This window comes from Dama dama, chromosome 1, assembly GCF_033118175.1.
Source record: "Dama dama isolate Ldn47 chromosome 1, ASM3311817v1, whole genome shotgun sequence".
NCBI classification, from domain to species: domain Eukaryota; kingdom Metazoa; phylum Chordata; class Mammalia; order Artiodactyla; family Cervidae; genus Dama; species Dama dama.
The window spans coordinates 49596975-49613925 of record NC_083681.1 but is presented as its reverse complement, the minus strand read 5'-3'; the positions used below and the strand labels follow the sequence as shown (position 1 = coordinate 49613925).

Below are 16951 nucleotides of genomic sequence, written 5' to 3'. Positions count from 1 at the left end.
CCTGCCCCCAATCCCTCCCAGCATCAGGTTCTTTTCCAGTGAGTCAACTCTTCTCATGAGGTGGCCAAAGTATTGGAGTTTCAGCTTCAGCATCAGTCCTTCCAATGAACACCCAGGACTGATCTCCTTTAGGATGGACTGGTTGGATCTCCTTGCAGTCCAAGGGACTCTAAAGAGTCTTCTCCAACACCATAGTTCAAAAGCATCAATTTTTCGGCGCTCAGCTTTCCTCACAGTCCAACTCTCACATCCATACATGACCACTGGAAAAACCATAGCCTTAACCAGACGGACCTTTGTTGGCAAAGTAACGCTAGTAAAGTAATGCTCAAAATTCTCCAAGCCAGGCTTCAGCAATACGTGAACCGTGAACTTCCAGATGTTCAAGTTGGTTTTAGAAAAGGCAGAGGAACCAGAGATCAAATTGCCAACATCTGCTGGGTCATCAAAAAAGCAAGAGCGTTCCAGAAAAACATCTATTTCTGCTTTATTGACTATGCCAAAGCCTTCGACTGTGTGGATCACAATAAACTGGAAAATTCTGAAAGAGATGGGAATACCAGACCACCTGACCAGCCTCTTGAGAAACCCATATGCAGGTCAGGAAGCAACAGTTAGAACTGGACGTGGACCAACAGACTGGTTCCAAATAGGAAAAGGAGTACGTCAAAGCTTTATATTGTCACCCTGCTTACACATTGCTACTGCTGCTAAGTCACTTCAGTCGTGTCTGACTCTGTGTGACCCCATCCCTGGGATTCTCCAGGCAAGAACACTGGAGTGGGTTGCCATTTCCTTCTCCAATGCATAAAAGTGAAAAGTGAAAGTGAAGTCTCTCAGTCATGTCTAACTCTGCGACCCCATGGACTGCAGCCTACCAGGCTCCTCCGTCCATGGGATTTTCCAGGCAAGAGTACTGGAGTGGGGTGCCATTGCCTTCTCCTGCTTACACATTAGGTCAGTACAAATCACTCCCTTTGAGTTTGAGTGGAGCTATGAATGTGGTGGGACACCACTTAGGGAGCTTACAGATATTAATAAAGTCTACGATTACTTGACTTTGAGTTTATCAAAAGCAAGATTTTGCTGAGTAAGCAAAGCTTAATCATGTATGCCTTTATAAGAGAAAGCATCAAAGAGATCCTTCTGCTGGATTAGAAGAGGCAAGATGTCATGTTGTGAGAAGTCCACCTGGCTGAGACTGAGAGTAGTCTCTGGGAGTTAAGAGCAATCCCAGTCTCCAGTAATCATTTCAGTCACTCAGTTGCGTCCAACTCTTTGCAACCCCATGGACTTCAGCACACCAGTCTTCCCTGTCCATCATCAACTCATGGAGCTTGCTCAAACTCATGTCCATTGAGTCGGTGATGCCATCCAAACATCTCATCCTTTGTCATCCCCTTTTCTTCCTGCCTTCAATCTTTCCCAGCATCAGGGTCTTTTCTAAGGAGTGAGTTCTTTGCATCAAGTGGCCAAAGTATTGGAGTTTCAGCATCAGTCCTTTCAATGAATATTCAGGACTGATTTCTAGCCAGCAGGAAAATGGAGATCTGAACACTACATCACAAGCAACTCACTTCTGTCTATAATTTGAATGAGTCTGGAAGAGGACACTGAGCTCCAGATGAGAATATAGGGCTGACTGAAAACTCAGAAAGGAACCAGACTTCAACTATAGGTATGAACCATTAAAGAGGTGGAAACCTTTAAAGAGAGGTGAGGGCAGGCAAATATTCAATAAGTGGTTCCTGAAGAGAAGGAGAAATTGTAACAGTGAGACAAAGTTATTAAGAAAAGGTTTCTTTTTCTTTATTTCCTGTCTTTCTCCCTTCCTCCCTCCCTCCCTGTCTTCTGCCCTCTCTTTTTAAAAATTTTTTCAAAAAATTGCTTAGGTTGATGTGGTAATGCTACAAATGAAAGAGAATGAGACTTTTCAAAAAGAAAGAGGGAAAATTGTTGGAATTATCTCACGCTACAAGAATAATTCTATATATTCACTTTTTCCTTAGTGTTTAGGAAAAAATTCTACATTCCTTACCCTTTTACTGGTGAAAAGATAATTTGATACTAGGTCCCTGTTACCTTTAAATACTACCTATTAATATTTTTATATTTCACAGCTTAGTGGCATTTTGAAAATATCTGAAGCTACAAACTTTTGACGTGCTTAGAATTTTTTCATGGTGGTTTTAACTTTTTAACTTATTAATTCCTGCACAAGTAATCTTCTTGTTCTCAAGGAATCTTTTTTTTTTTTTTGTCCTAACACTTATGCTATACAACTTTCTAATATATGAGACAGATAATACTTTCATCTCTTCTGTCAGAAATCAGATAATAAGCTACGTGGATAAGTGGGGAGGGATATGCAACTTTTACTGAAGTATAGTTGATTTATAATGTTGTGTTAGTTTCAGACAAGACAGCAAAGTGATCCTGTTATACATATATGTATATATACTCATTCAGATTCTTTTCCATTATAGGTTATTACAAGATACTGAATATAGTTCTTTATGCTATATATTAGGTGCTTGTTGTTTATCTGTTTTAAATATAGTATTGTACATTTGTTAATCCCAAACTCCTAATTTATCCCTAGCCCACTTTCCCCTTTGGTAACCATAATTATTTTCTATTTCTGTGAGTCTCCTTCTGTTTTGTAAACAGGTTCATCTGTATCATTTTGGTGAACTTTTGCATTGTAGTTGAGTGCCCTCATGAACTTTTCACATATATTAATTTAATCCTCAAAATCATCCTTTGGGTTACGTATATCATGATTACTTTAGAGAGGGAGAAATTCAGGCAGTTTAGTAACTCATCATATAGTTAGTTAACTCAGCCAATAAATATATTCATCCATGTTTGAACACATCAAAGTTTAGAATGAGAAATCCTAAAAAATTTATTGATATGCCAAAAAATTAACATGAAAATACCCATAATTTGGAGAGCCTCTATACTCAGATTGTTCTGTTTGTAACTGTATCGATGGCTTATACTTGCTATATGTTGTGAAAGTTAAAAAGGTACAGTTCAAGTTGTGATATTGCAAATAGGCTGTTATATATGATATTATCATAACCACTAGTAGGGACTCAACAAATGTTAGCTGCTTATTAAGATTGGAGATATTCACCCCGGTTGAAAAGAAGTATCCAGAGAATGAAGAGAGGATTTCTTTTGGGGGCCACCAAAAGCTAACTTACTTTATTTACTATATTCCAAATCACTGCATGTACTGTTCACTGCTGATCTAAATTCCACTTAATTCTATAAACAGATTTTAAATAATATTTAATGATTGTATATCACATGAAGTCAGGAAGTGATGGGTATAATCTCATTTAACAGACATATGATTTAAATAAGATGGGTTGTTATGAGATGTGTTTGTGCACAAACTCTATGTGAAGTGAACTGAAGTCGCTCAGTCGTGTCCGACTCTTTGCGACCCCTTGGACTTGTAGCCCACCAGGCTCCTCCGTCCATGGGATTTTCCAGGCAAGAATACTGGAGTGGGTTGCCATTTCCTTCTCCAACTCATGTCCATTGAGTCAGTGATGCCATCCAACCATCTCATCCTCTGTTGTCCCCTTCTCCTCCTGCCTTCAATCTTTCCCAGCATCAGGGTCTTTTCCAAGGAGTCAGTTCTGGCATCAGGTATCCAGAGTATTGGAGTTTTAGCTAGAGCATTAGTCCTTCCAATGAATATTCAGGACTGATTTCCTTTACGATTGACTGGTTTGATCTCCTTGCAGTCCAGGGGACTCTCAAGAATTTTCTCCAACAACACAGTTCAAAAGCATCAATTCTTTGGTACTCAGCTTTCTTATAGTCCAACTCTCACATCCATACCTGACTACTGGAAAAAACAACTTTGACTAGATGGACCTTTGTTGGTAAAGTAATGTCTCTGCTTTTTAATATGTGGTCTAGGTTGGTCATAGCTTTTCTTCCAAGGAGCAAGCGTCTTTTAATTTCATGGCTGCAGTCACCATCTGCAGTGATTTTGGGGCCCCCCAAAATAAAGTCTCTCACTGTTTCCATTTTTCTCCATCTATTTGCCATGAAGTGATGGGACAAGATGCATGATCTTAGTTTTCTGGATATTGAATTTTAAGCCAATTTTTTCCACTCTCCTCTTTCACTTTCACCAAGAGGCTCTTTAGTTCTTCTTTGCTTTCTGCCATAAGGGTGGTGTCATCTGTGTATCTGAGGTTATTGATATTTCTCCTAGCAATCTTGATTCCAGCTTGTGCTTCATCCAACCCAGCATTTCACATATAAGTTAAATAAGTTAAATAAATAAATAAGTTAAATAAATAACTGCATGTAAGTTAAATAAGCAGGGTGACTCTGCATTCAAATAGGTATATCTTTCCTTTTCTCCTTTGCCTTTAGCTACTCTTCTTTATGAAGGTATGACCAAAATCAAATCCCTATGATTATAAAGTTGAAGTGACAAATAGATTCAAGGGATTGGTTTTGATAGACAGAGTGCCTGAAGAACTATGAACAAATGTTCCTAACATTGTATAAGAGGCAGTGATCAAAACCATCCTCAAGAAAAAGAAATGAACAAGCAAAATAGTTGTCTGAGGAAGGCTTAGAAATAATACAGAAGAGAATAGCACAGGAGAAAGAGGAAGATAAACCCAAGTGAAAGCAGAGTTCCAGAGAATAGCAAGGAGAGATAAGAAAGTCTTCTTAAGCGAATACTGAAAAGAAATAGAGGAAAATAATAGAATGGGAATTACTAGAGATCTCTTCAAGAAAATTGGAGACACTAAGGGAACATCTCATCAAAGATGAGCACAATTAATGACTAAAATGGCAAGAACCTAACAGAAGCAGGGGAGATTAAGAAGAACTGGCAAAAATAAACAGAAGAACTAAACAAGAAAGTCCTAATGACCCAGATAATAACTATAGTGTGGTCCCTTATCTAGAGTCAGACATCCTGTAGTGTTAAGTCAAGTGGGCCTTAGGAAGCATTACTATGAACAAAGCTACTGGAGGTGATGCAATTCCAGCTGAACTATTTCAAATCTTAAAAGATGATGCTGTGAAAGTGCTACACTCAATATGCCAGCAAATTTGGAAAACTCAGCAATGGCCACAGGCCTGGAAAGGGCCAGTTTTCATTCCAGTTCCAAAGAAAGGCAGTGTCAAAGACTGTTCAAACTACCGTACAACTTCACTCATCTCACATGCTAGCAAGGTAATGCTCAAAATCCTTCAAGCTAGGCTTCAAAGTACATGAACTGAGAAATTTCAGATGTACAAGCTGGATTTAGAAAAGGCAGAGGAACCAGAGATCAAATTGCCAATGCCCTCTGGATCATAGAAAAAAAAAGGAATTTCAGAAAAAACAACTACTTCTGCTTCATTGACAATGCTAAAGCTTTTGAGTCTGTGGATAACAATAAATTGTGGAAAATTCTTAAAGAGATGGGAACACCAGACCGCCTGACCTGCCTCTTGAGAAATCTGTATGCAGGACAAGAAACAACACTCAGAACCAGACATGGAACAACAGACTGGTTCAAAATTGGGAAAGGAGTACACCAAGGCTGTATATCGTCACCCTTCTTGTTTAACTTATATGCAGAGTACATCATCGAAATACTGCACTGGATAAGTCACAGGCTGGAATCAAGATTGCCAGGAGAAATATTAACAGTCTCAGATATGCAGATGATACTACTCTAATGGCAGAAAGTAAAGAGGAACTAAAGAGCTTCCTGATGAAGGTGAAAGAGGAGAGTGAAAAAAACTGGCTTAAAATTCAGCATTCAGAAAACTAAGTTCAAGGCATCTGGTTCCATCACTTCACGGCAAATAGATAGGGAAAAATAGAAACATGGGCAAGTTTATTTTTTCTGGCTCCAAAATCACTGTGGACAGTGACTGCAGCCACAAAATTAAAAGACGCTTGCTCCTTGGAAGAAAAGCTATGACAAACCTAGATAGCGTATTAAAAAGCAACAAGGAGGTTAAACCAGTCAATCCTGAAGGAAATCAACCCTGAATATTCTTTGGAGGGTCTGATGCTGAAGCTCCAATACTTTGGCCACCTGATGCAAATAGCCAACTCATTGGAAATAACCCTGATGCTGGGAAAGATTGAAGGCAGGATGAGAAGATGGTGACAGAAAATGAGATGGTTGGATGGCATCATTGACTTAATGGACTTAAGTTTGAGCAAACTCTGGGAGATAGTAAAGGAGAGGGAAGCCTGGCATGCTGCAGTCCATGACATTGTGGTGTTGGACATGATTGAGAAGCTGAACAACAACTGTCTTTTATAAATGTTTACTTGGTGAAATAATTTTATGTGAATGCATAGTAAGTGAATGAATACAATTTATCATTGCAGAACACTCAGATTAAGATACGTCAGCTTGAGTTCAACATGTCAACTTTCAAAAATACCACATCCTCTTCTGTCATTTTCTTTCTGACTGGTGTTCCCGGGCTGGAAGCCTTCCACACCTGGATCTCCATTCCCTTCTGCTTTCTGTACGCAACTGCTCTCTCAGGAAACAGCCTGGTTCTCTTTGCCATCGTCACTCAGCCCAGCCTCCACGAGCCCATGTATTATTTCCTGTCCATGCTTTCCACCACTGACCTTGGCCTGTCTGTATCCACTCTGGTCACCATGCTGGGTATCTTCTGGTTCAATGCCAGGGAGATCAGCTTTAATGCCTGCTTGTCACAAATGTTTTTCATTCAACTTTTCACTGTCATGGAATCTTCAGTGTTGTTGGCCATGGCCTTTGATCGATTTGTGGCTATCTCTAATCCTCTTAGATATGCCAGTATCTTAACTGATCTTAAAATAGCACAGATTGGAGTGGCAATCATCACCAGGGGTACCCTAATACTGACTCCTATGGTGGTGCTTCTTAAGCGCTTGTCCTATTGCCACAGCCACGTGCTCCACCACTCCTATTGCTTCCACCCTGATGTGATGAAGCTCTCATGCACAGACACCAGGGTCAATAGCGCGGTTGGTCTGACAGCCCTGATCACCACTGCTGGGGTGGACTCAATCTTCATTATCCTGTCTTATCTTTTGATTATCAAGACTGTCTTCAGCATCGCATCCTCAGAAGAGAGGAAGAAAGCCTTCAGCACATGCATCTCTCATATTGGTGCTGTTGCTGTATTCTATATTCCGTTGATCAGCCTGTCTTTTGTTCACAGATATGGGAAAGGGGCCCCACCATATGTACATACTCTGATTGCAAATGCCTACCTGTTGATCCCCCCTGTAATGAACCCCATCATCTACAGTGTGAAGACCAAACAGATACGCAGAGCTGTGCTAAAAGTTCTCCATACCACTGCAACAAAGAACTAGGTGCGCTTCTCAACTTTTTCCTAGTCCTGGGCATCATAAGAAGTGAAAGTCACTCAGTCGTGTCCGACTGTTTGTGATCCCATGAACTGTAGCCTGCAAGGCTCCTCTGTCCATGGAATTCTCCAAGCCAGAATACTGGAGTGGGTAGCCATTCCCTTCTCAAGGGGATCTTCCTGACCCAGGAATTGAACTGGGGTCTCCTGCATTGCAGGCAGATTCTTTACTAGCTGAGCTACCAGGAAAGCCCAAGGGCATCATAAAGATGAGTAAAATGCCATTTATAGAAGCAAAAATCTTGAGGCTCATGCTTGGGATGAAAGCATCAAAAATATCACTTTATCTTGAAGTAAGAAGACCCTCAGATAAAAAAGATAAATTTAAGCTGGAAAATCCCTGTTACTATTTTCCTCAGATAATCCCAATTTTATTAATTTTTCTTCACTCAAGATGAAAGATTTGTAATTACCAAGATCCCATGATCCAGTTTTGATTTCACATATGGAATTAGTTTTTATTTTTGATTTTTTTAGACAAAGATGGGAATAAAAAGTATATTAACAATTATAAATTACCAAATTTTATCACCTAAATCTGGCACATACAAACTGGCATTGTCCATGACTATAGAATTGTTCTAAATATGTTTACTTTTCTGTATGCCTATGGCTTCCCTGACCTTTAATATGATAGCTATTATCATCATCCATACATTTTTTACTGCTTTGTCAGTCATTTAAATTTTTTGTCAAATATTATTACCTTTATTTAGCTCTTCAGGCAAGATTTATGACACAATCATTCTATGAAAATAACTCTCCTCAGATCACCTCCAAACTGTACAGTTTATTCAGAAGTACTGATGTCATACATGATGCTTAATAAATTTGTGTTGGTTAGCAAACATCATCTAGAAATAAAGCAATTTTCTTTATAGTCCCAAGTTTATCAGGAACCAAATGCAGACACAGTTTAATTTGGTTGGATTTATGTTGCTATATTTGAATTCTCTTGTCAAGAAGACTTGAAGTGGGTATGCTAGTTTTGCTCTAGATAGGAAAATGGAAATCATACCAGCAGTTAACACTGGGGTTATTTAATTCAAGGAACTGGATACACAGGATTAGAGAACTGCAATGACACAAAGGTAATACATAGATAATAACTGCAGGATGTCACTTCTGCCTTTAAGTCTATGTAAGCCAAAAGAAGAGTTTGCAGTTATGAAAATCTAGAAGCCTGGTGGAGGGTCTCCTCAGAGCTGACTCTCAGACCTGTAATGAGAGGGTGCTGCCTTGCTGGGTTAGTACCTCAGAAGTTCACAGGACAGACCACAGGGAGCCAAAACCCAAACCTCTGTGGGTGGGTACTTTGTAGGTGGAGCTTATGCATCAGGAGCCCAGATGAAGACCTCTCAGAGAACTGGGACTCAGGTCCCTGGAAAGGAGCCCACTGATATTGGTGTCAGGTGTGTGGAAATAATTGAAATTGGAAAGTGTATCCAATACTAGCCAGCATTGCTGTCCAAGCATTGGCAGGAACAGCAAGGCGACAATGTCCTTGTCCTTCCAGTATAGCAGGGAACCCAGCTGTCAAACAATGATCATGATTATTTATTTTCTGTCTTCCTAGCAGCTTCAGAGCATAGAGGATGGTACTTCACAGAGCTGAGATACAATATCTTCATATACAGCCCAGTGTGGTAATGTGCATGTAACAAAATTTAAGTTTGATGGGGCCATTACATGAGTTTTCTTAGTTGCTCTAATCTGGACTATTGATAATAACATCAGTATCCAGTAGCTATAGGCAGACAAGTGCTTCTACACTTCACCAAACATTTCTACATACAATCTTCTGCAATGCTGCTAATTGATCATTTCCAGGAAACATGGAATGTGAACTGTTCTTTAGATTAAATGGACCTAACTGACATATGCAGAAGATTCTATACAACAGAGGTAGAATACATATTCTTCTCAAGCACAGGAGGAAATTCTACCAGATAGGTCATATGTTAGGTCATAAAATAAGCCTTAACAAAATTACCTGTCAGTCCTGCCAGGGATTCTAAAGATTTCACAGATCTTTTGTGTAGATGTGACGGCTCACACATCTTGTTTCCTCTTGGCGGTGGGACAATTCTTTAGAATGTATGTCTTCTCTCCACCCTGCAGAGCCAGACTGACTGCTGCTAGACTCCCATTTGCTTTCCCTATAGTGTGCTATTAGTTCAACGTCATGTGCTATCTTTTGATTCTGCCTAGTCCAGCTGGTTCTGTGTGTGTGCTCACTGGCCATCTGTAAAAGCTTGCACTCTCCACCTGTGAACACACTGTGGGACACACAGAGTGAACTGTCTATGGAGAACATATGGTAAGGCATGTGAGCTTTGGGGAGGGCCCATAGGTCAGATGGGGGCTGAAGTGAGGTGCCCCCAGTGGCTTTTGGGCAGGCTTCCTAGTAGAGTCTGCAAAGTGGTTAATAGCATCTGAATCCCCTCTGTGAGTTTCAATCCCTGACTGCTGTGATCCCAGCTCTCCATATCCCTGAGTCATGCAGATCACCTTAGTATTCTGTGGGGTGCGGAGCAGTTGAAAAAGACATAGGACTCTTTTGAAGCATCCTTTACTGATGGGGGAGGTGCCCCCTCACTACCCTCTCATTTTCCCCATGGAAGAGGTGACCTCTCTTGGTCCTCATATCTCAGTGGAGTTACGCTGCCTTCAGGTAGCATGATGCAGGTAAATTGAATATGTTTTTTTCTTCTTCAGTGGGTCTATTCCTGGATATTTTTGCTGAGACTTCTTCCCAGAACTCCCAGACTCCCACAAAGGTACTCTTATCTGTGGGTGGTTATCAAAACCAGTGTTCTTTGGAAAGAATACTGTAGAAAATTCCTATTCTACTATCCTACTCATAGTCATAGTCTTGACCCAAGGCTACATCATCTTTCTGGCGCTCTGTCCTAATATAGTTCAAAGAGACCTGGAATAGTAGGACATCCCACAAAGCCTCACACTGGTCCATTACACTGATGTAATGATGAAATCATGCTAAGCATGTGGGATGGACAAGAAACAGCTAGCAACACATGCACTCTAGAGCGTAGCTGGCAAGCCTTCACACATGCAGAGTCCTTCCATATCTGTAAAACTCTTGATGGCCCAGTGTTCTGGAGTCTGCTAGGACATTTCTTGCTCAGTAAAGTAAAAATGTTGTGTTTTGCTCTCCAAACCCAAGAAGGATACCAATGTTTAGTAGGCCCCCATGGATTCTGGAGGCATTTACACTGACTCTTTCTCTCCCTACCTCTCTCCACACATTGTTAGATGCTGCCTCACTGACACTGAAATTTTCTTCAATACTCAGAGGATCCTCAGACATTTGTATATATTTCCTGTTAAAGGGTTAGTTTATTTGGTTAGCTATTTTCCTTCTGAGTGAAGGTCAGAGTTCTCTATGTTTACAGGCCTAAGGACTATGACTGGTTAAGAAATCTGACTCTGGTCTGACCTTGCCCTGACATGTAAAGACAGTTATCAGCAGCTCTGCTTTCCCATGTCACCCCCACCTACACATTTATATTTCTGGGACATAAATGAAGGTACACTTAGATATGGTACATGTATAGCTCAGATATAGGGATACCTCAAAAAGTGTGTGGATTCATATTCTATTACTTAATTCTAATGTTAAAATGTGTGTGCGTGTGTGCATGCATGTGCCTTTTTCTTATCAATTTAGGGCTACTCTGAAATAATGTGTTTAGAAATTCTTCACTGTGTGATCTTCTATATATCTAAGATTTTCTGGTTATTGTTTCTGCTTTCTATAGACACTGCCATCAGTATATCTATGGATACGATGACATATCTTGTCATGGGGAGGGCAATACGATATTTGTTCTTCATCTGGGGTTCTCTATTCATCCTGCTGCTGCTGCTAAGTCGCTTCAGTTGTCTTCAACTCTGTGCGACCCCGTCAGCAGCCCACCAGGCACTCCCATCCCTGGGATTCTCCAGGCAAGTATACTGGAGTGGGTTGCCATTTCCTTTTCTAATGCATGAAAGTGAAAAGTGAAAGTGAAGTCGCATAGTCGTGTCCAACTCTTAGCGACCCCATGGACTGCAGCCCACCAGGCTCCTCCATCCCTGGGATTCTCCAGGCAAGAACACTGGAGTGGGTTGCCATTTCCTTCTCCAATGTATGAAAGTGAAAAGTGAAAGTGAAGTCACACAGTCGTGTCCGACTCTTAGCGACCCCGTGGACTGCAACCTCTGTCCATGGGATTTTCCAGGCAAGAGTACTGGAGTGGGTTGCCATTGCCTTCTCCCTATTCATCCTAGGTACTGCCAAAAAGTTAAAGCGCAGACCTGCCTCGGTGGCAGAAACATCCTTATTCATTCTTTTACATTTAAGCAAATTTCTCCTTGACCTAAAATTTGGCACAAAGAGGGTCAGGTTAGGGTGAAAGAGGCAGAAGTAAAATCATTGGATATTTGATGGAGTTCTGTAGTCCAGCACCTCAGAATTTGAAACAGCGCTTAGAGCAGCCTCCGTTTTCCCTTCAACATGCTCCTGTACATATTGTGGGCTTCCCTTCTTTACATCGGCAGGTAAAGAATCTGCCTGCTAATGTAGTAATCACAGGTTTGATCCCTGGGTCAGGGAGATCCTCCGGAGAAGCAAATGACAATCCACTCTAGTACTCTTGCCTGGAGAATCCATGGACAGAGGCACCTGATGGGTTACAGTCCATGGGGCTGCAGAGAGTCAGACATGCCTAAATGACTTTCACTTTACTTTCACTCACAATTGTCAAAATGGCTTTTATCAAAAAGACAAGAAATAGCAAGTGTTGGAGAGAATGTGGAGAAAAGGGAGCCCTCATGCACTGTTGGTGGAATGTAAATTGGTGCAGCCACTACGGAAAAATAAGAGGTTAATTTTTCTAATTAAAAATAGAATTACCATATGATCGAGGAATTCTATCCCTTAGTGTTTATCCACAGAAAACGAAAGACTAATTTGAGTAGATTCATGCACTCCTATGTTTACTACAGCATTGTGAATAATAGCCAAGATATGAAAGCAACCTAAGTGCCCATCAATATTTGAGTGGATAGAGATGTAATATATATAACTAAATGTTATTCAGCCATAAACAATAAAACCTTTCCATTTTTAACACCTGGATGGACCCAGAGGATCTTACGCTAAGTAAAACAAGTCAGATAGAGAAAGACAAATACATTATGGATTCATTTACATGTAGATCTAAAAAACAATACAAATGAACAGCTATAGTGAAACAGATTCAGATACAGAGAACAACAAGTGATTGTTAGAGGGAGGCAGTTTGACTGTCAGGGAAAGAGAGAAATAGAAGAGGAAGATTAAGAAACTGGTGAGGGAGAATTCATATATAAAATGCATGAGTCACAGGTATAAAATGTACAGCATAGGGAATATAGTCAATAATTATGTAATATCTTTGTATGGTGACAGATGGTAACTAGACTTACAGTGATTACATTGAAATTTATGGAAATATCAAATTACTATGCTGTGTAATAGGAACTAACAATGTTAAACATAAATTCTATTTCAAAAACAAACATTTAGAAAAAAATCATATTTGTGGCTACCATACATGGGAATGGGGAAAGGGGGAAATGGTTGAAAATAGTCAAAATATAAACTTCCACTTAGAAGATTAACAAATACAACATGATAAATATAATTAACCTTGCTGTAAGTTGCTTCCCTGGTGGCTCAGAATGTAAAGCATCTGCCTGCAGTGCAGGAGACCTGTGTTCGATCCCTGGGTTGGGAAGATTCCCTGGAGAAGGAAATGGCAGTCCACGCCAGTTCTCTTGCCTAGAAAATCCCATGGATGGAGGAGCCTAGTAGGCTACAGCCCGTGGGGTCGCAAAGAGTTGGACATGACTGAGCAACTTCACTTTGCTGTAAGTTATCTATGAAAATTATTAAGAGTAAATTCTGAGTTCTCATTACAAGGGAAATATTTTTGCTATTTATTTATTGTTTCATCTTTATGACATGATGTTGTACACTAAATTTATTATGCTAAGCATTTAATAATGTATGTAAGCTATATTTTCAATGTAGATGTTAAACTTAAAACTGTGCTGTGTGTCAATTATTTCTCAGTAAATCTGGGAGAAAAATTAATTTCAAATCAGTGAGGGAAGAGAAGCCTCACTACCTACAACAAAAAGATTTCTTTCAGATATGGTTTCCTCAGTGTGTATGCCCAGAAGTGGTATTGCTGGGTCATATGGCAGTTCTATAGATCTGAAAGAGACACGTGTACCCCAATGTTCACTGCAGCACTGTTTATAATAGCCAGGACATGGAAGCAACCTAGATGCCCATCAGCAGATGAATGGATAAGGAAGCTGTGGTACATATACACCATGGAATATTACTCAGACGTTAAAAAGAATTCATCTGAATCAGTTACAATGAGATGGATGAAACTGGAGCCCATTATACAGAGTGAAGTAAGCCAGAAAGATAAAGAACATTACAGCATACTGACACATATATATGGAATTTAGAAAGATGGTAATGATGACCCTATATGCAAAACAGAAAAAGAGACACAGATGTACATAACAGACTTTTGGACTCTGTGGGAGAAGGCGAGGGTGGGATGTTTCGAGAGAACAGCATGTATATTATCTATAGTGAAACAGATCACCAGCCCAGGTGGGATGCATGAGACAAGTACTCGGGCCTGGAGCACTGGGAAGACCCAGAGGAATCGGGTGGAGAGGGAGGTGGGAGGGGGGGATCGGGATGGGGAATACATGTACCTCCATGGCTGATTCATGTCAATGTGTGACAAAACCCACTGCAGTGTTGTGAAGTAATTAGCCTCCAACTAATAAAAATAAATGAAAAAAAAAAAAAAGCAATGGCACCTGGATGAAGGAAAGAAAGCAATACCAGCAAGAAATAAAATGAACATATTTTTAAAATTTCGAAAATCAATAACAGCATGTGGATAATGTAGACAGAGCAAAATGATCAAAGATGATGGACAAGAGTTAGGGTTATTCATGGTGTTATCCAGAAGTAAAAATGTCTTACAAGAGTGTTACACTAATACATGTGATATTGTATAAGGTAGCTTGTTAAAATGCAAATTCTTGTGCTGATGAGTGTCTGATTAAGTCGTTCTGCGGTGGAGTTGAGGAATCTGAACTTCTAAAAGAATTTCAAGTGGTTTTGATGACCTGGTGCTGGACCACATTGAGAACAGTGAAGGATGCTAAAGGAAAGTGGATGTCATATTCTAAATGTATCCAGTGGATAGTATTAAGACTGAGTGTGAGGACACAAGGGAACGAAGAGCCTACGGAAGATGAAGAACAAACGAGTTGTTGTATTTTTAGATAGCTGTTAAACGGATATTATTTTGTTGTCTGAAGTTAAAAAAAACAGCAACAACAAAAACGTTGTTAAGGAGCATTTTTAAGTTATGAGAAAAGAAAAAATATAAATCAAATGTAATTAATTGACATTTGGAACATATGTTTCCATATCAAATGGTTATGTACATGTATGTGTACATTTTTGTGTACATTCACAAGAAATACACATACAACAATGATAAGTATGCTGTATACCAATCTACCTTTTCTCTTAATATATCATTCATACCTATATTAGTATTTAACTTGTTGGATGATAGTTCATATGTTATTTTACCAATATGCTCAAATAAATATTTAAGTAGTTTCTAAATTATCTTTGCAATATACAATGATGTGTTGAATATGACAACACATCATTGCATTCTTGCCACTTGCCCCCATTAGACACATATTTAGAAGATGAATCACTAGACATTAGATACTCAAAATGTTAAAAAATTTACCAAAAGTTCTGAGGAACTCTTTTAAGAATAAAAAAAGTACACTTTAATTCACATTTCTTCTAGTTTATTGTGCATATTCATGATTCTCAGCCATGAATAATCTATTTGGGGAAATAGTAAGAATTTCCAATAATTAGGAATTATTGAAACCTAGACTTTGCTACTGATCAAAATTATATCATACATGCCTTGATAACTGCATGCACTAGAGGTGGTGAGACTGTTTGGACTCCAATTTATGAGTTAATTTGACCTTTTGCAGACATACTTTAACTATCATCCTATTCTGTGTCAGGTACAGAATTTGTGATAGGCTTACATATACATAAGACATACTCCCTGTTCTTAAAGAATTCAGTCTAGAACTCTTCAAATTGTATGTTATTGGATCATCAGAAGAATGGAAGCATGTGTAAATAAATTTCAGCGTATAGTGGTAACTCATGTTAGTGAATGATCAAAGTAATCAGGACAATGTAAAGAAAGAATACACTGAAAAATGTCCTAAATTAGCTTGGAAAGAAATATTTTGACCATGGCCTTGTGAATTTGCTTGGTCTTCACACTGTAGATTATGGGATTCATTACAGGAGGGATGAGCAGATAAATGTTGGCAATGAGAGTATGTACAAGGGGAGGGGCGTGCTTCCCAAATCTATGCACCAGTGACAAGCTGATCATGGGGATGTAGAAGATGGCAACGGCACTTGTGTGGGATATACATGTTCCAAAGGCCTTTTTCCGCTCCTCTGGGGAGGCAATGCTGAGCACGGAGTGGATGATCAGGACATAGGAGAGGAGGATCAAGACAGAGTCCAAGGCAATGGTAGAGATGACAATGGCCAGACCAAATGCACTGTTGATCTTGGTGTCTGTGCATGAAAGCTTCATCACGTCAGGGTGGAAGCAATATGAATGGTGCAGAATACAACTTCCACAGAAGGACAGACGCTTAAGGAGAAGGAGTAAAGGCACTACAACTGTTGTCACCCTAACAACAATTGCAAAGCCCACTTTGATGATCCTTGAATTGGTTAAGATTGTGACATATCTCAGTGGATTACAGATGGCAATATAGCGGTCAAAGGCCATTGCAAGGAGTACCGAGGACTCCATTAATGTAAAACCATGGATAAAGAACATTTGGCCAACGCAGGCATCAAAACTGATTTCTCGAGTGCTGAACCAGAAAATACCCACCATGGTGACCAGTGTGGAAAGGCATAGTCCTAGGTCCGTGAAGGATAACATGGAGAGAAAATAGTACATGGGTTCATGAAGGCTTGATTCAGTGATGATGACAAACAAGATCATGCCATTTCCTGAGATGGCAATGACATAGAGACAACAGAATGGGATGAAGATCCAGGCATGGTAGGTTTCAAAACCAGGGATGCCAGTAAGAAAGAAGACTGTAGGGTAGAAAATGCTCTGATTGAAGAATGGCATGATGAGTGAAGGAAGCAGAGTTCCCTGAGGAAAAGGAGCATGTCCTGCAAAAACAGGGAAGAAAAATGATTTCATTTTCTTCTACAAATCTTACAATTTTGAATCACTAGTGAACCTTGTCTTGTTTTTAAATGCAAGCGCCTTACTATTTATTCTTTTATTAGATTCAGAGTTGTATTGATGACTGAGGGGAAGAGACAGAGTACTAAATCCAGAGCACA

The 16951-nt window shown here is 39.7% G+C and overlaps 2 protein-coding genes across 2 annotated transcripts; one reads left to right on the top strand and one right to left on the bottom strand.

The window, feature by feature from the left end:
- The first annotated feature begins 6421 nt into the window (after positions 1-6421).
- Positions 6422-7372, top strand: LOC133054348 (olfactory receptor 51F2-like). Its single transcript, XM_061139278.1, has one exon. It carries the CDS (start codon positions 6422-6424, stop codon positions 7370-7372), a length of 951 nt encoding a protein of 316 aa, XP_060995261.1.
- Positions 7373-15785: 8413 nt separating this feature from the next.
- Positions 15786-16730, bottom strand: LOC133054341 (olfactory receptor 51F2-like). Its single transcript, XM_061139265.1, has one exon. It carries the CDS (start codon positions 16728-16730, stop codon positions 15786-15788), a length of 945 nt encoding a protein of 314 aa, XP_060995248.1.
- Between the last annotated feature and the right edge of the window lie 221 nt (positions 16731-16951).

Excerpts from the sequence above, each read along its gene's own strand:
- LOC133054348 (XM_061139278.1), top strand. The coding sequence starts at position 6,422 with ATGTCAACTTTCAAAAATACCACATCCTCTTCTGTCATTTTCTTTCTG.
- LOC133054341 (XM_061139265.1), bottom strand. The coding sequence starts at position 16,730 with ATGCCATTCTTCAATCAGAGCATTTTCTACCCTACAGTCTTCTTTCTT.